The 18,571-nt window shown below is 42.6% G+C and overlaps 2 protein-coding genes across 4 annotated transcripts in view; one reads left to right on the top strand and one right to left on the bottom strand.

The window, feature by feature from the left end:
* zbtb16a (zinc finger and BTB domain containing 16a) overlaps nucleotides 1-4,524 on the top strand; it is a 126,843-nt gene extending 122,319 nt beyond the window's left edge. For both annotated transcript variants that reach the window (XM_061803920.1, XM_061803919.1), the window contains exon 7: nucleotides 2,399-4,524. In XM_061803920.1, the coding sequence (XP_061659904.1) occupies nucleotides 2,399-2,628 (230 nt within the window). In that variant the 3' untranslated portion in view covers nucleotides 2,629-4,524. The remainder of the gene's footprint in view (nucleotides 1-2,398) is intronic.
* An 8,192-nt stretch (nucleotides 4,525-12,716) lies between these two features.
* htr3a (5-hydroxytryptamine (serotonin) receptor 3A) lies at nucleotides 12,717-17,611 on the bottom strand. 2 transcript variants are annotated; one of them, XM_061803381.1, is made up of 10 exons: nucleotides 17,371-17,611; nucleotides 16,964-17,127; nucleotides 16,798-16,842; nucleotides 16,553-16,662; nucleotides 16,304-16,473; nucleotides 15,804-15,964; nucleotides 14,876-15,086; nucleotides 14,554-14,790; nucleotides 13,877-14,073; nucleotides 12,717-13,780 (listed from the first exon to the last, which is right to left on the bottom strand). In XM_061803381.1, exons 1-10 carry the CDS (start codon nucleotides 17,441-17,443, stop codon nucleotides 13,772-13,774), a joined length of 1,377 nt encoding a protein of 458 aa, XP_061659365.1. In that variant the 5' UTR covers nucleotides 17,444-17,611; the 3' UTR covers nucleotides 12,717-13,771. The 2 variants fall into 2 exon arrangements, with proteins under 2 accessions (XP_061659365.1, XP_061659364.1); XM_061803380.1 differs by having other exon boundaries at nucleotides 12,717-14,073.
* Nucleotides 17,612-18,571: the final 960 nt, after the last annotated feature.

Here is an 18,571-nt window from a genome sequence, read left to right as displayed (position 1 = left end):
TTAATTAACCCACTGGTAAGGTATGGATGAGTAATTGGTGTGGTATGCATGGGTTAGGGTTAGCCTAATTGCAAAAATGTCTGAATCCCTTTTGACTTATTGTCATACTATCAATAACATATATTTATCTATTTCCTGTACACGCGCACACACACAGTGTATATGCTTTTGAAGAGTTATGGTCATTTGCAAAGTTTGATTCAAAGCAACTGGACTGTTACGTCAAATTTGTCGTCTTTCAAAATGCTCATAAATGACTTCGGCCATCATGCTATATCTTTTTTCGAAATGCAACAACGTAGTACTGTCTGGCAAAATTATTTTGCATGCGCCGCTGCAGCTCGTGCACCCCAGTTTGAGAACCCGCGGTCCAATCCGCACAAACGGCACTCAAGCGCTCCCGTCTCGCTTTCAGCGAGGCAGCCGTTAAGCCTCGCTATCAAGGCAGCCTGTCCAATAATTGGCTCCCTCCTCCACATGCACATCCAGCTCCTTTTCGCGGGGGGGGGGGGGGGGGGTGTCTGGTGGGGCTTCGGCAGATAACGAGAGCAAGCGACAAGCTCGCCGTCAAAGGCCAGCTCACATAAAAGGCAGCCGCTTGATGAATCATCGACAACCGGCGAGGACCCCACCTACCCTTCCCTCGGAACATGCCGATGCTGGATCAATAGCGACCGGGGGGAGGGGGGCATTTGCAATTCATTATTAGCCTCTTATATGAGGCCACCTTGTTTACAGTGCGGTTATCGATGGCCGCAGCTGTCGGGTGGCCCGACGTATATTTACACTTATTGGGCCCCTCGGTCAAGGTCAAGCAGGGGAAGGCGTGCGACATTTGCGAGGCGGCGGCGACGCAATCCTTAGCGATGGCTCCCCCGCTCAAATGCCAGTGACAAAAGGTCGCCATTTACATGTCTGAAATTGGATCGTCCCCGCCTACATTAGCATCATTAGCGTCGTTAGCGTATCGGCTAATGCTTCGTCACGTGATGACGTACATATGCAGGGGTTGATTGCCACCCAATCTTAATCCCGTTTGGACAACTAACAATGTTAAAGGCAAACATCTGTCCATTTTCTTAGCCGCTTATCCTCATGAGGGTCGCGGGGAGCACTGGAGCCTATCCCAGCTGTCAACGGGCAGGAGGCGGGGTACACCCTGAACTGGTTGCCAGCCGATCGCAGGACACATAGAGATAAACAGTCGCACTCACAATCACGCCTTGGGGCAATTTAGTGTCCAATTAATGTTGCGTGTTTTTGGCATGTGGGAGGAAACGGGAGTGCCCGGAGAAAACCCACGCAGGCACGGGGAGAACATAAAAACTCCACACGGGCAGCGGCCTGGATCAAACCTGGGTCCTCAGAACTGTGAGGCCAACGTTTTACCAGCTGATCCACCATGCCGCCAATTATAGTCCATTGCTTGCGTTTTTACTGCAGCAGCGCAAATACTCACTGCCCTTAGTCTCCTCGCAGATAAAAAAGGATTCATCCATCGTAAAGTACAGTAAATACAGAAGACTTCTGTTGTGCAGTGAACACGAGAAACAACAAAATTCTCAATGATTTGTTAGCATTCCGTCGGATGTTTGTACTCCACAGTCTCCAATTTGCTTCCTTGCTGCACACTATTTGTGTGCCTCCGTCCCCTCAGTCCCACTCCGATAATCCTTCTAGAACAGTAAATCCGGGAGACCTTCGTTTGCCTCTGTTTTTTTTTAGCATTCTAGTGATGGTATCCGTTTCTGCTGCAGTATGATAGCCCACAGTCTCCTTTTTGCTAAAGTGCATCACTTTGTCTCCCCCCCTCAGTCTCACCTTGGGTAAAATGGATCTCACGTTTAAGCGTAATTACAGAAGACCTTCATTCTCGCTCAATGTTTGTGATGCCGTATTTTACATTCTCAACTTTGCTGCGGCCCTCCTTTTTTTTTCCACTCCCCTCAGTCTCCTCTTGGATAAAATTTGCATCCTTGCCCTGCAAAGTTAATACGGTCGACCTTTGTTCTTCTCAGTTGTTTTTTCACATCACACCAGATGAGTTTGTGCTGTATTATTTGACTCCATAGCCTACCCTTTGGTGTGGTGTGTTCTTCATTGCCCACATTCTCCCCTCAGATAAAATCTCTCGATTAAGAGCTAAGTACACCTTGCCTTCGTTCTCCTCCATTGTTTACCTTCCTAACTGATGAATTTGGAGCTGCAGTATTTCGCTCCACAGTCTCCATTGCGCCGTAGTGCCCAGACTTCTTGGTGCCCGTCGTTGTCCGCCCCGCAAATGCATTTTTTGTGTGTGTGTGTGTTGTGTGTGTGTGTGTGTGTGTGTGTGTGTGTGTGTGTGTGTAACTTTCCCCCCGTGACACCTCGTTGTCTTCCGCCCTTGGCCGTCCCTCAGGTGAGAAGCCATTCGAGTGCAAGCTGTGCCACCAACGATCCAGGGACTACTCGGCCATGATCAAGCACCTGCGCACCCATAACGGCGCCTCGCCCTACCAATGCACCATCTGCCTGGAGTACTGCCCTAGCCTGTCGGCCATGCAGAAGCACATGAAGGGCCACAAGCCTGAAGACATCCCTCCGGACTGGCGCATCGAGAAGACCTACCTGTACCTGTGCTACGTCTGAGAGCCCAGGAGGTATCGGGGGGAAGGGGTGGGTTATGAGGAGAATGTAATTAAGGCGTTAGATGAAGATATGGCGATGGAGGGTAGGCGATGGAAAAGCTGAGCGTCGAAAGACTGAAGAGAACCTAGCGCATTCTCTTCCTTTCTTGCAAAAGAGGCGACACAAAAAGGGTCCTCCCGGAAAGACTCGCAGAGACGTTGAGTGTCTGCCGTTCATTCGGAATCACCGGGTCATTCCCGCACACGCGCGTATTGTGTTACTGTGTTGTTGTTGTTTGTTTGTTTTTTGTTTGTTTTTTTTTCATTTCAGGTTGCCTCGTGATGCAAACATGAGCTGCAGGGAAAGTCTTGCTGCTACAACGTTGACAGATTCTCAAGGGCTATCGAACCCAGACGAAATCTTACACTTTTCATTCATAGAATCTCTCTTGGCCCGCGACACTAGCGATGTTTGTTGTCATCAGTTTTTTTTGTTTTTTTTCACACGACTAATCTCCCAGCAAAATTGGATCAGGTGACCATGATGTGAATGTGAAATCGCAGTTTCGAGGGGAAAAAAAATTTAAACACTTTGTGTTTCTGGTAGTTGCCGTCGCAACTGATACGAGCGTAGACCTCTGCCAAGGCCTGCCAGTACCCAATTTACTTTGTAGATACCCAATTCCAGAGGAATTGGAGGCAAATGTCCCAAAATTCCAAATTTTTTTGTGCTCATAATCATTGGGGAAACGTCCTGGATCGGCTTCTTCCATGGGCAGTTCCCATACGGTAAATAGTTCTTGCGTAATCACTCCGACGAGAGATTAAAAACCTCAGTCGCGATTCTGCCAAGATCATACGATCCCAAATTGGGTCAAATTGTACATACGTGTTGATACTGTACGTTCCCTCGTTCATTCAGATTCCTGATTTATCAACTGCGAGATGCGACGCGGACTGAAAATTGGACGACGTCCCAGTTTTCCGCTCGGTTTTGTAGTAATCTGCCAATTAGTTGTTTTTGTTTTTGTTTTTCGTAATCATACTAACGATACTCCTTGTTAGAGGAAGCTCGAATGGCACCTTGTGGAGTGCAGGCCTCTGTCAAGAGCCCACATTTCCTGGATTTTGATTGTTCACTTTGAAACTGATGCAAGTGCTAAAAAAGTGACCAAGTGCTCAAAAGTCCTCAATCGCCAAGATTTTTTTTCCTTCTTCCTTGGCCCCTGTTTGAAAGGTTTTGTGCAAATCAGCATAGTCATAGTTTTTCTTGATCCTGGTACAGAAAAAAATTTTTAAAAAACACTGTAAAACAATTATGTAGAGCGCAGACGTTTTCAGAGAAAATGATCAAACTTGAGAAAAGAAGTTCCTGCAATGTCAAATTCCCCAGAGCCTCCCTGGAATTAATTCAGTTCTTTCTTCTGGAAAGGTTTTGTGATCTTTATCTATTTTTTACTTTATTTTGCTGAAAAAAAAAAATTGCATGACGGCATCGCCAAGCATCCTTAGTGTTGCGGTCACTCGAAGGCGAACAATCCTGATTCAAATTGTACACAGTTGTACGTGCGTTTTAGATAAACACCTGAAATTTCTCGTTGAGATTCCCGAATGATCCCGTCGGAAAATTTCCAAAAAGTGTCCTTACAGAAACAGTTCTTGGGTCTGCACTGAAATTGGATGACTCCTTCCTCTTTCCCTCGCCCCAACTCTTCCAACAAAGTTCGTCTTGTAAACAATAAAATCAAATGCTGACTCAGCAGAACTGAAACAAAATACTTGAACGCGGAAGAGTCGATTTCCCCAGTTTTTCGCAGTATTCCCGGATAGCCCCTGAGAATCGTCAGCCGAGCCGGTTGGAATATGCAGTAGATGACAAAACGGGAGCACTAAAAACAAAGGATGAACCTGAATGGGTAGGAAGGGGAGGGGCTTGGGTGGGGGGAGGGGCTTGGGTAGGGGCGGGGCTATAGTGCTGCTTTTTTTTTTTTTTTCCTTCTGTCGGCATTGGTCTTCCTGGTTCGGGTATCAAAAGGCTGACTTATGTTTTATTACGTTCTGTATCATCATCAACATCATCATCATCAACAGTGTATCACCGCAACTACGACAACAGTCTCTGTTTGATATCAATCGAGCTATGTTATTCACATTAATCACCGTAATACACCGCCGCCATCCACTTATACTCTCGTTTATTTCACACTAACCACAAAAAGACAGACTTGGGAAAGGAAAATGGCTGCTCTCGAAGGAGTGAATGTCAGAAACGGGGAGAGACGCCGGCGGGGCGGGGAGGGGCGGGGACGCCGACCCCCCCCCACACCGAAACCGGCCGGCCGGCACGATCCCAACACGTGAATGTGAAAAGACTTGCTCGCCAAGGCGAGGAAATTTGCCCACCTGCCCGGCAAAGAATGGACACCACTGTTATCCAAGGAAGAGGAAGCGGGAATCGTCGATTGATCGATGGGGGCGGGGCAGGACCGATAGGGCGACGGATAAATTGACTCTTTGTCTGTGGTTTCTTTTCCTCGTTTTCACTTCATACTTGAATTACCTCATAGTGACCTCATGGTTTTTTTATGTGTTGTTATTTTGTTTTGTTTTTGCGTTCTTCTCACACGTTTTTGCTTGCGTCGCGAGTCGGAGTGATGCGTTGCACAGCGTGATGAAGTAGTGTGTGTTTTGGTACGCAGATATACAGTTCAAAAGTGCCGCGGCAGCGATGAGATTTAGTTTGTCTGTGCGTTGTCACCAAACTTGGTATTATTTTTAACTGCGCTTGTGGAAGAGTCAGCTGGTGTGGTCTTTTTATTTTAGTTTGTGTGTGTGTGTTATAAAAGCTACCTCTCTAAGTTCTTGTTTTGGCAAAAGCACATTGTCGTTTTATGACTCTTTTCATCATTGCTACTTCATCTCATGCTTGTGTCTTTTGATTTGTTCTGTTCCTCTAATTTAAGTCACTGCATTCCTTCAAACGACGGCCGCTTCTCGAATATACGCGGGTGTGTCGCGTGTCTCCACAAATAAGCGGGGGGGGGGGGGGGGGGGTGAAAAACGACTTTGAAGCGTAATCAAATCGGTTTCGGTCACTATTGCTAACCAAAAGAGCAGCACCCACTGTGTAAAGAGCATTTTTGGCTGAATTGAAATGGGGAGTCGTCCATTGCTTCAATTTTCACCGATCGTTTTTCCTCTTACAGCAACTCCTTTGGTCACCAAAACAGCAGCACCTGTCTTTGTCAAAGTATGACGAGTAGTATGAGTTAATACAACGTCCATTTTCACTACTCCACTGTGTTGAAAAGATCAGATGTGCCTGCTCCACAATGTTGCATTCCAATCAAATTTGAATTTGATGTAGCTTTACTTTACAAGAATTATAAAATAAAATGTCACACAATTATTATTATTTTTTTTTAAATGCCCTCCACACATCTACAGTCGGGAAATTAAACGGCCCCACCGCATTGCTACCCAAAAGAGCAGCAGCACCTGCTGACTCTGATGAATCGCAGCGGCGCGCTCATCTTTCGTGACCGATTTGCGTTCCAATCGACGGAGCGACTCCGCAATGTTGTGTTTGTGACCCATTTGCTTCTCACTATTTCACCAAATTTCTACATTATCATGATGATTCGATTTAAAAAATATGACTGGTCGCATATTTTTTGAGAACCCTTAATGTGAAGAAAACGTGGATTCAAGTTTCAAATCCGATTGACACGTTCCCTCCCGTACTTGTTACCCGATCTCCACTTATTTGAATTTTTTTTTCATACCAGAGTTCTCGCTTTAAATTTTTTTGATCCCTCTCTCATTTGTATTTTTTTGATTCACCTTTTTTTTTGTGTAGCGTCAATTATTTGCGACTTTTCACTATTTACAGTCAGGCTTTGTCTCTGTCAACTGCAAATAGAGGAGGTTTCACTGCATTCCAACAATAAACGCACCTCTCCCATCTGCGGTTAAGTAGCTAACCCCCCACCCCTCCCGCCAGGCACTATATGAGGAAATACTGTACTTCTGAATTAAAAAAATGTAAAACAGTTTTTAAAAAAAATGACCACTCTAGAGGTTGGTGGCACAGGGCAAAGTAGTCAGAGAAAAGGAACATTTGGGAATGATTAAAAAAAATGAAAAAAAACTTGAAAATACAAAACAAAAAAGCAATTTTTGAAGCCTTAAGTGACACGCAGAGAAAGGAGGAAGGTAAGCGGAAGAGGAAAAAGCACTATATTGCTTTGTGAGTTCAAAAAAAAAACGTAGACACTTGAACATATGTGAATAGACTTGTAGTTTTGTATCGTGAACGGTGGAACAAAAGGTGCTGGAGGTCTTTTTTTTTGTTTGTTTTTTTTTTTTTTGCAGCGATGGACAATTGGATGTTCAGTAATCATAGAGAAAAAGAAATGTCAAAAACTGAATTCCTGAACGAGAGCCGACAGAGGCAATTTGATATTAAAAAAAAAAAGTTGTGATATTTTTGTATTCCGTGTCGGTCTTGTTTCATTTTTCCCCCCCATTTGTGGAGAGTTCAAGCAGGGCAACAAATATTTGTCTTTTTTTTTTTCTTTTTTTTTGTCTCCTCTGGGTGTAATTTTTTTTGCCGTGCTCCTCTTGATATTGTGTGGACATATTGTAATAATAATGATGATAATAATTATACGTGTTGCTTTCTGGATGTCAATTGCATTGTAGGTGAAGGACTAAAAAAATCTTACGGCCAACTTTTTTTTGTATGTGACAAAAAAAAAAATACTTGTCACTCACCATCCCATCAATCAAACTTGACTGTGGGCGTGTTATTATAATTATTTTTAATTTCTTTTTGTACTTGAAAAGAAAAAAATTGAAGGGATGGCACGTCCCATATCACTGTGAGCCAAGGGGTGTGGTAATTTTTATTTTTTTTTCCCAGAACACACAACACCATCTGCAAATAACGACAACAAAACAGTCCCACAATGCAACACTTTCCTGTCAAGTTAGTAATGTGAGCCCCACCCCAACCCACCCACTCGTCATGGTCCTCCGAACGTTTTCTACTTTTTCTGTGCGCGTGCCTGAGTGTGTAGCTATGCGTGTGTGTGCGTACTAGTGGACAAATGCACTAAATCAAATACAAAACTTCTATAATATGCCACTGTTTTTTTCTTTCTATGTTGGGTAAAAAAAAAAAAAAAATATTATAACTCTATAAGACACGTTGGCATTGTTCTCGTTCTTCCCTCAGTGTTCCTCTGTTTTTTCCTGTACTCTTTGTGTGCCTAAAAGGAAAATTGTTAATGAAAAAAAAATATGCGCTCTTTATGTATTTTCGGATGAAATGTTTCAAAAAAGGAAAAAAAAAGCGTCTGCCAGCAGCTGCGGGATGTCATGAAAACCAAATTTGCTTTTTTTCTAGCATTTTTTGGGAGTCTGCATCAAGTTTGCGTTCTGCAAAAATGTGAATACACTTATGAAAGGTTGACACCATTTTTTTTTATTTTATTTATTTTTTTTACGCTAATTCGATTTTTCAGTACAGTAGTGCCTTGAGATACAACAAGTGTGACCCAACATTTGAGTTTTTGGGACTATTGTTTTTCTCTTTGACCCTTGAAATTCTGAGCTCCAACACTATTTGGTGCCAGTGAATGCAACTCACTTCACAACAAGCAGCATTGTAAATTTTTGAAGAAAAATTTTCAAAAAAGGCAGTTGAGGTTTAGCTTAAAGTCCGCTAGCTTTACGCAAACATAATGGGAAACGTCATAGACGGGATAAATATAATGCTTTCAACAATTTGAACACAAACTGTTGAGCAACACATGGAGACCGACAGTATACAGATACAGACATCGCTGGCATGGGGTGGAAACTTATGTCCAAAAGTGGTTATTTTTATATTTTCACAAATTGATACTCAAGTGGGTCTGTTATTTTTTTTTTTACAAATTATTAAAGTGTTTAAAATGGCTGCTCGACAACGAAGTGTGAATAAATCATCAAACATGGCACTTTTGGGGTTTCTTAAAAAACAATTGCTCAGGACATCCAAGGATTTTGCTCAACACCAGCAATATCATCTACGAAGAATGAGTAATATTACTGCAGTTTACTGGGAAGCCGTGACGAACGCGTGTATCTGGATGCCTGTATTACAATGCCCCACGGTTGCCATAGCGACCACACCAAAAGGAGCAGCACAATTTCATTGAAGCAAAAAAAGTGTGGCTAAAACTGGTTACTTTTTTTTTTTTTTTACATTCTATTCATTACCTGTATGTTTTTGAATTGACAAATATTATGGAGTGCTATTTTTATTCTTTGAAAAAAATTGCTTATTGGGGGAGCCAGGAACGGATTAATGGCATTTGCATTCATTTTAATGCTGAAAGATGTGGTTTAAGTTTTGAGCAAATTAAATTCCTTTCTCAAGGCACCATTGTGTTCAGGACTCTTGGCTGGGGAAAAAAAAGTAGCGTCACTCATGGCATCCCTGGAGCTGGCACTCGCACGTGCCTGTGTGTGTTTTTGGTGTGGTGTTTCTTCTCGCCATTTCACACCCATGCAACCATCGAACGTACATTGATAAGAAAATTGTCATTTAAAAAAAAAAAAGTTATTTTTTTATCTTAGCACTGAGGACCAATAACTTCAACCCCGTTCGGACCAACCATAACAAAGCTTTTTTTTTTTTTTGTAGTATTATTATTTTTTTAAAGGCAACAAAGCATTTGTTGTTTTTCTTTCTTTCTCTGCTACTTCTTTCCTCCATTTTGGTGGCAGCACAAGTCTCTGTATTATTAAGAAATTTAAAGATGATAGTTTCTTTTTTTTAATTAATATTTTGATGATGATTTCAATTATAGTTTTTGTCTACCTCAGCACCTAATCTTAGCCTAATCTTAGAAGGTGCCCAATTATTTTTTTAATTATTTTTTTTTTGTTCTTATTGCTTATTTTTGTTGTTGTTGAAATTTGCATTAGAGCTTTGCAAAAAATAAATAAATAAAAGGTCCTTTGTCTTTTCCAGCGACAATTTGCAGTTATTTTTTCCCCCACCATTCCGCTGTGGCAATATGTTTTCCATATTTCTCACCACTGTTGATAGTTTTTTTTTGTTTTTTTTTTTGTTTTTCTTGATTATTAGTTCAATGTAGAATCAGACATCTCTTTGTAACATGTCAATGTTCTCTGATGGAGTGTGTAAAAACAAAAAAAAAAGATTTCATGCTGCAGGTCCTTCCATGTTGTCACTAAAGTCGTCAATGTTGTGCCTTTTTGATCGTGGAAAAAAAAATGTTTTTTTTTTTTTTTACATCCTACTAACCAGTATATTGTCTTTTCGTAGTGGATTGGTTTTTTGTTTTTGTTTGTTTGTTTTATTTATGGGTCTCATTATAAAAATCAATTGTACTCACAGGAAATAAACAATGGACTTTGTCAATTGTCTTAGGATTCTCACTCGCTTTGTTTCCTTAATTAATCAACAATTATCTTTATTTGTTCATGCATTCCTACTCAGAAGATTATGAACGTAAATGTTTAGGTTTTTGTTTTTTTTTTTTTTTTTTAGTTTCACGTGCATTCTATGTAGACGTAGAAGTAGAATAAGCAGGGGGGAAAAATAAGATCACAAGAACTCAAACTTACAATTCATGTACTGTAAATTTGCAAGTGTTAAAAGTCTTGAAAAATAAAGTTAAAAATTAGATTTATTTATTGTTGGTAATAATGTGTAGCTCCCAGATTAAGAGGTCGGTTATAATATCTGCTAATTCCTCAAGCTTTAAAAATTCTGGGAAAAGAACCGTAAAATATAAGTTTAAAAAAATGTTTAATGTTACAATTTTCTGCTTTTTCGTGTACTGTTAAATTTTATGTAGTAGTAGTTTTACTTGTCCAATGTAGTACTTTGCCTCAAATGGATTACGTGGTGATTTATTACCAATAAAACAATCATTTCATCTTTTGGATAGATTTTAACAATCCACCCTTTTTAAACTTCTAAGTCATCAATAAAAGTGTAACCCTTTTTTTTTTTGTTTGTTTTTAAATGAACTAATTTTAATGAGCGCATGCGCGGAATGCAGCAAGCTTTGTCGACAAACAGGAAAATGGCGACACCTGCGGGAGGAAAAACAAAACTTCATTCTGACATGCTGTACACAGTACAGTGTAAATTGCTTAACAGACAAGTAAAGTTATTTTCTACTTTTTGTTATTGTTATTATTTGAGTATATATGGCAACTTCGCTCGCTAACTTTAGCTCGCTACATAGCTTGCTACTTCTCAGCTAGTTAGCTATGTTAGCCGGGGTGGCTTTTGTACTTGGCAATATTGTAAGAAGTATACATGATAGTTTTCAATTTGGCGTTCTTGTGTGAACGCTCAATGTAGCTTTGTGATTTTAAGCTTCCGAAATGGAGACGTACTTGTACAACGTACAGTAACCTGCGCTTAACCGTTCCTTTGAAAATGGCTACCTGTAAAGGTTAAAATTACTTAAGTTGTATAGGGATAGGTGTTGTGTGGTTACAATAAATTAACTTTGGATTAATTTTCCACTTGGGATATTCAATACCACATTTTTCCCAAGTGGTTACAAGTAGCTATTCTTGAGATTACACTCCAATACTGAGTACTGATGCCGCTAGTGCTCTTGATACATAACATTTCGATTAACACATTGACCTATAATTGGGAACAAAAACCGTTCTTCATTTCTCACGTACGTGATGAGTCGCTAACGTGTCGTGACACCGCAATGTAACACCCACGACCGCCAAGGATGACATACAGTACTTGTCAGATTTTTTGGTGTGGGGGGGCACTCACCCATCTTTGACTTCCACTGAAATAAGAGAAATGAAATGAATGGAAAAATAGTCGCTAAATCCGTTTAGAAAATTAGCTGAATGTCGTTAGCAAATGCCAAAGTTAGCAACGCTACCATACACATCGGTGAGAATGTCTTTTTAACTACAGAAGGTGCAACAAACGAAAAATCTGGACAAATAAACTTGGACTCATCAATAAATTTGATGAACTGCCAAGGATGCCCTTGTCGGTACTACAGAGTAACCTGTAGACTTAACGTGCCTGCGCTTACTGACAGAAACCAAAGCTTTGCTCTTATCAGTTTTTTGGAGGTTTGTCGTGTTTTGTTTGTTTAGGGTCCTTTGGACAGGAAGTTACAGAAAATCTGCCAGTCAAATGTGTTCACAGCTCATACTTTGATGTTATTGTGGCCGACGAGGAAGGAAGGACCAAAGGGCCGCCGGAGTCTGCGTCATTCGACGTCTTGTGGTCGGTCGTCACCTGCCTTTTATCTTGGACCTTTGACCCACATTCTTATTCTTGACATCACTGGTCAATCTGTTTGTGTTCCCTAACCTTTTCCCTGCTATAATCTGTTCCAGCAGTGTTTTGAGGAGACAAACTCTATTTCCGTTGAAGTTGAGATGCTGGAATATGGATGACAAAAGACTGAAAGTTGAGGGATGCTCAAAAACCAGAACTTTGGAACATTCCGCGGGTGAACGGGTTCATCGGCAACAGGTGAGTGTCGTGACTGGACGCAAAAGCAGCGTTCCCTGAAAGACTCAATTGTTCACAGGAAAGGAATGGCAACACCACGTTGTAAACAACTGTGTGGATAAATAGTCCAACAATTTCAGTTTATTCAGAATTTTATCATTTACGGTCTATAATATCACCAAAAGATCCAGAGAAATTGGAGAAATCTTTACATTTAAGTGGCAAGCCCAAAAAGCAAAGTAGAAGGCATGTGACCTTCCGTCCCTCAGCCAGCATTGCATTAAAAACCGGCATCATTGTGTCCAGGAAATTGACGCGGGCTCAGGAACGCATCAGCAAATGACGTACATTCGAAAATTGCACACTTGACCGTGCAAAGTGAAAGCCTTGCGCAATGAAAATGTGCAGCGCATTATGGAGCGCAAAATAGAACAACATCAATCTCGCGCAGTTGAGTAACTGAAGTTGTACAAGAATGGCAAAGACATTTTTCATGTTTCCCATTATGTGATTTATTAAATAATCGAAGATTATCCCAGCATGAAAATCCAACTGAGGTTAGCTTCAACGCTCTTGCTGCAAACAGAACAATGACAGCAACAGAGAACGTCGCACTCACGGTAGCTTGTAGAAATTTTTCCACATATAAAAATGACACGTGCTGTACATTTTCACATCATATTTACTTCATATTCTGTCCACTGAAATCAATTCGATTCGTTTTGTCGTTTGGTCAAAAATATTTCCAACATTCCTGAATAAATCTTTTGTCAACTTTGTCTAATCCTGCCAGGCCTGTTTCTCACTCATTTGGAAAGGCTTCGATGTGATAGTGCACAGCGCCCCTTTCGGGCATTTAAGTAGAACTACAACATTACCGGCGGGCACAACTGCATCATAATACTGATCCTTTACATAATTTTTCCCTTACACGATGGATAAATGATTTGGGCATAGATAATGTATATATTTCGATATCATAAAAAATTTTGATTGTATGAATGAATGAATTTCATGTGGAAAAATTCATGTGGAGTATATTTTATTCATATATATATATATTTTTTTTTTTAATAGTTAATACATTATCTAAATTAACCAGCAAAGCCATCTGTACAAATTTCAGTAATTGCAATAAATATATGCTGTATTTTATCATTTGTCATTTTCCATATTTGCAATGACAAATATTACGTACGTAGTGACCCATTAACTATGAATATTGGGATTAAAATAAAAAGAAATTCTGACACTGTTGTATAATTACAGGTTGAAATTGAACCAGGAACATTGTGGCTGAGAAATTAACCAAATGGAATGATTAATTATGCATGTTATCGTGTTGCTGTTAACTATCTTAACAATAATCCTGTAAGTGGAAGAATCGGTCAAGCCTGGGCTCTGCGAACATCTCAACGCTGGCCCGGAAAAGCAGCGCACGGCCTTCACGGAACTTGCTAAACCCGAAATAGTCTTTTGTCTCAGCATCATTTATGGTAAATTCAATTGGTCGTACAAAGGTACGGACTCCATGGATTCGCTTTATGTTGGGTTTACCATGCAAGTGTCTCCAAACTTTAGCCCACTGGTGTGTAATTTCCACTTCCCACGGAGCGACCGCAACATTGCGCCCTCAGGCCACCTGCCAGACGGACCACAGCGAACCCAGTGTGATGCTGTAGGCCACCACGGCCACCAGGTAGACCCTGAAGAGCAGAACGTCCAGAACATAGCCCACCTGCAGCCACTCCTTGGCCACTTCGTTGCCACGGTCCCGTTTCTCCAGGAAGCTGCGTATCGCCGTGACCTCTTGAAGAATGTTGCTCACGACGGGGGTGGACGGGTCTCTGGAGGTTTGCGGCCCCCGGCTCAGCAGGGCCGCCTCCCTCTCGTGCTGCCGGCCGATCTCACACGTGTGATGGAGCGTGCACTGAGCTAATGAGGAGAGATGAGCAGAAAGCCACGTGAACCTGAATAACAGTACAACATGGAAAGAACTAGTGCGATGGAAATGCAAGTTCCACCGGAATTCAAGCGGTTTGCTGTCCGCATCCTTAAAAGAAGACAAACTGTTGATGTTGGACTTTCCCAAAACAAAAAGGTTGACGCTGTGATAAATCCATCTTTTGATTTCTTATCGCGCTTTAGGGTCAAGTGTATCCCTGGTGACTGTGCAGGAGGCAAGGTACACCCTGGACTAGACAACAAGATGGACGTTCCCAAAGTCACCTGAAGTCAAATGTCACCAAAAATCAGCTGAAATGGGCTCCAGGTACCCCTGACCCCAAAGAGGCTAAGCGTTCTAGATGGTTGATGGACAATACTGACGGTGACCCAAGCTATGACCTCAAAACAAAGATAGACCAGACCAGGATTTTTATGCGTACCAGGCAACATGAATCAGCAGAAGCTCACCAGTTCCGTAATTGTTGTCCTTGTAGTCGTCCATATTGGAGTTCTGTGAGGACAATCTGGAGCACAGCCGGTGCTTCTTGTAGATGCAGAAGAGGGCCGGAGCTCTCTCCAGGACCAGGTACCTCAGCCAGTGGGGCACCGGGGGCTGCAGGTCCTGCTTGTGGACCAGACGCACAATCAGCACCGTTTCTGTCAGGCTGATCACCAGGAGCGCCATGCAAACAACGAAATACACGCCTACGGCGCCGGCAAGACGAAGGGAATATCAGTGAAACACGCAGAATCAAACAACGTGGGCCCTGGACATGCGGGTAGCGGTCACCTATCAGGGGTGTCCCGATGGCGGTGGCGGGCAAAGTGTCGGACACGATGATGAGGAAGACTGAGTAGCCCAGCAGCAAGGTGATCTTGAAGGAAACCCTCTCGCCACTGTCAGGTGGAAGATAGAAACCCACGATGTCCATCACCATGAGGAAGATGCTGGGCAGCAGCAGGTTGACTGTGTAGAATAACGGCCGCCGACGGATCACCACCTGTTGACAATTTTTTTTTTTTTTGCGGGGGTGGTCTTCATTTCAAACTATTTCACCTTCCCGCGCGACTTCCAGAGAGCATTTCCGGCGCCCTTTCAGTCCCTCCCTCCGTTCCTCCATGAAGTAGCAACTCCATATTTATTAGATTTTTACATACAGTACATTTTAAAGCTTTAGAAATAGCAATGTAAAATACGCACGAGAGGTGAAGGTCTTATTTTTGTTTACTCATGGTCACCATCCTCATGTCCGACACTGTATCTGTGACTTTGAATGTACATAGCTTTAAAAGGCGGGGCTTGGCCTTGTTGTGTGACATCAGAGTCCAGCGAATGAGAGTGTAAAGTTGGCTGTGTTGACCTACAGTAGGCTGGCGCTGGCTTTAAAGTGGTTAACCGTTAACGGGTCTGCAGCTTGTCAAGTGTGAAATAATACCAAATCTTGGACATTCTTTGTTTCCTACGCATGGTTTCCTCTGGCCTTGCCCTAAAATATCGATTAATCGGTTGAACATAGCAGGGAGTCCAAGAATTTCAAAGTGGCGTTTGCATCCTTCACCTTTTCTCTATGTGGCCTCCGGAGAAAAAAAAAGGAAGAACATTGCACAGTCCGGCCTGCCTCAATGGCCTGAAAGCAACTGGAAATGCTGTACCAAGGATGATTAAAAGGAAGGAGTAATACAAAGTTTTGCCTGGTGAGGCCGCAGCGGCAACTCACGTGGAACTTCATCTCGGCGTAGTAGTCGTCGTTGTCCACGCTGAAGATTTTGTAGTTGGACAGAACGTGCAGCAGCTCCCACTCTCCCTGGTTCATGAAGACGCTCTTGTCCTCCCTCAGCTCCTCGGGGCTGCGCATCAACGTGATGTTGATGTCGTCAACTGCCGATCGAACACAATGTCAGCAGCGGCGGGACGGCCGTCATGGCAACGGCTCGGCCCTTCTCTCCGAGCACACATCCCGGCGGGGGCAGAAAGAGCTCGGAGAAGCTAGGACTTGGGACTAGTGAGAGGCCTTGGAGTTTACAATTTGGACCGTTTAGCAAATGGAATTCAAGGAACGTCCTAACATGAAGTATATCAGTGCAATTTATTTGAATATTTCATGGCATATGCCATAACATTCCATTTGTTAAGCCTGTGATTTTGTTGCAAAAACACCAAATATTTGACTTCCACATCTGCCCCAAACTTGTTGTTCTTCGAGTGAGTGGGGCTTACTAGTGTGAAGCCAGCTCTGGAACGTCAGGCTGCATTTCTGGACATCAAACGGGAAGTTGTAGATGTTGAGCGTGCAGGCGGTGACCACCTGGATGGGTTTGTAGTTGCGCACCAACCCGTCGTGGGTCACATAGACGTACGGTATGTCGGGAGACTTCCCCACGTCGACGCTGTTTTCAAGGCGGACGTCAAACGTCAGCGATATCGCAGGCGATAGCGGAGGAGACGACGAAGAGTTTTCGGGCTTACAACTCATTGATGAGGATGTCCGGCACCCACACGTTGGCGGTTGGTATGGAAACCTGTTTGACCTCGTCGAAGTCTTCGGGATTCCAGACGAGGAATTCATCTGTCCAGGACTTGGAAGTTCCAGAATGGGAGAAACTTAATGAAATCACTACATTAGATCTAATAGCACTGATGAATACATCGACTGGTACGGCGTCAATTTGCACGGTATTTCGTTCGAGTAACATTGCAGTTTGTCAGTTTACCTGTCTGTACCACACATATGTTGTCAAAACCTGGTTCTTCTCATCCTGTTGAATCACAGAAGAAAATAGCAAAGACTTCCCTTGACAGTCATCAAATATTCACTTGACCAATCAGAATTTCAGGACATATCTGAAAGCATTTTTAGACAATTCGCAACATCCTCACCACATTGAGGATGGAGTAAACCATCAGGTCGATGGCCACCAGGGTCGACGTCCGCCAGTCTTTGACCGGCCGCACCCCTTTTTTGTAGCCAGCGCTCAAAAACTCGGAGAGACGTACCAACGTGGCGTTGGCGAACCTGCCGGGGCTGCTGCCCAATTTCTTCACTGGAATGATTTAAATGTTCATCCAATTATGAGAGAGAAGACCACTCAAATCGTCGCGTTGTTGACATTTACCGACATTTCTCTTTTCTATTGGAAACTGATTTATTACACGTGCTGTACCTGCCAAATTAAACTATTAGAATACCAAAGGTGATTTCTCTTAGCTGAGCAATTAAATGAAGTCTGGACACAGATATTTATCATCACCTGTGAAACAGATATGAGAATAAAAATGTACTGTACCCGTGCAAGCTCTCGATGTCCCCTCAACAACAAAGAAGAGAACCAATGAAGTCCAGGCCGATGTCGGTCTCATCGTGATAGTTCGCCTGAGTCCTCTCGTCGTGTCGTGAAAACCTTGTTAGCGTCGCCTGGCTCGCGAGGGGGAAGCCATCCAACTGTGAGAGGCCACTCCTACACTGAGCACTGATGCGATGAGCCAAACCCAAGCCGAGCGAGTGCAAGGGTGTGCAACCAGATTGTGTGTCAGGGCAGTTAATTGAGTCATTAGCAATCGGGCAAGGCTGCAGAACTTGTTAGCGATCAGTCACAGTGGTTTGCAATCTGGAAAAGGTTTTTAATAGTGATAGCCATCCATTTATCCTTCTGTTTACGATACCACTAATCATTTTCAATGTCCAGGCTGTCACAGAATAAGTTTAATAAAGTAATCTTTTGTTTATGTAGTATGGAGCTTGTTGGATCGTCGACTGATTCAAAATCTGTGACCTCACACAGCCAGCTATCAGATGTGTTACCGAACCGTCGCGTAACCCGATCCACTGGCACAGGAGTTTTGCAGTTAGTGTAAAAATTGCATTAATATAGATCCTTCCACCGACGGCTTTCAATGGCGCACTTTTGATATTCTCATCCAGACTATTAGGAAACCAACCGAGACGAGAAACGCAGCCATCGTCGGGCCCCCGGCGGGTTTTATTGATCTGTTTTGTGACTGTGGGATGAAAGTATGAGCGCGATCTGAGCGGCGCTCCGTTCACTCCCCTGAGTGTCGTCTCATTGTGCAGTATCACTAAGTATATTTCCACTGTTGGGAAATCATTATACCTGATTTTCTCCACTGATGTCTCACTCGTCTCTCTGCTATGTATGTATTTGCAATACAGCAAAGAATGAAAGGAAATACAATAGACAAATTGACAATGACAGTAATGTTTTATTTAGGAACAGAAGTAGTTCAGCACTCGGGCAGGTTATAAGCAGGTTTGCAAAACTTATTCGGAGAACAGAATCAAGCAAATTGCTGACTATATCTTGTTCTTTCAATTCTTCTGATGATACAATTCTTTTGAGATCATGATCTATTCTAGTAATAGTATTCCAACACTAATTTGGGCTTGAATATTGCGTAGCTTTAAAGAATCTCATTCCATAAGGCAAAAATGAAGCACGTTGCAGAATTAGTGAGGAAATCAGTGTGCCG

The sequence above is a fragment of the Syngnathoides biaculeatus genome, chromosome 18 (genome assembly GCF_019802595.1).
Source record: "Syngnathoides biaculeatus isolate LvHL_M chromosome 18, ASM1980259v1, whole genome shotgun sequence".
Classification (NCBI taxonomy): Eukaryota; Metazoa; Chordata; class Actinopteri; order Syngnathiformes; family Syngnathidae; genus Syngnathoides; species Syngnathoides biaculeatus.
This window is presented reverse-complemented; position numbering and strand designations above follow the sequence as displayed.

Bases quoted from the DNA above. Each gene is read 5' to 3' on its own strand.
- htr3a (XM_061803380.1), bottom strand. From the start codon at position 17,443: ATGAGACCGACATCGGCCTGGACTTCATTGGTTCTCTTCTTTGTTGTT. The intron at 16,663-16,797 runs GTAAACTGACAA...GGAACTTCCAAG, and splicing joins CATATGTGTGGTACAGACAG to TCCTGGACAGATGAATTCCT. The intron at 14,791-14,875 runs GTGACCGCTACC...CCGGCGCCGTAG, and splicing joins CATCGGGACACCCCTGATAG to GCGTGTATTTCGTTGTTTGC.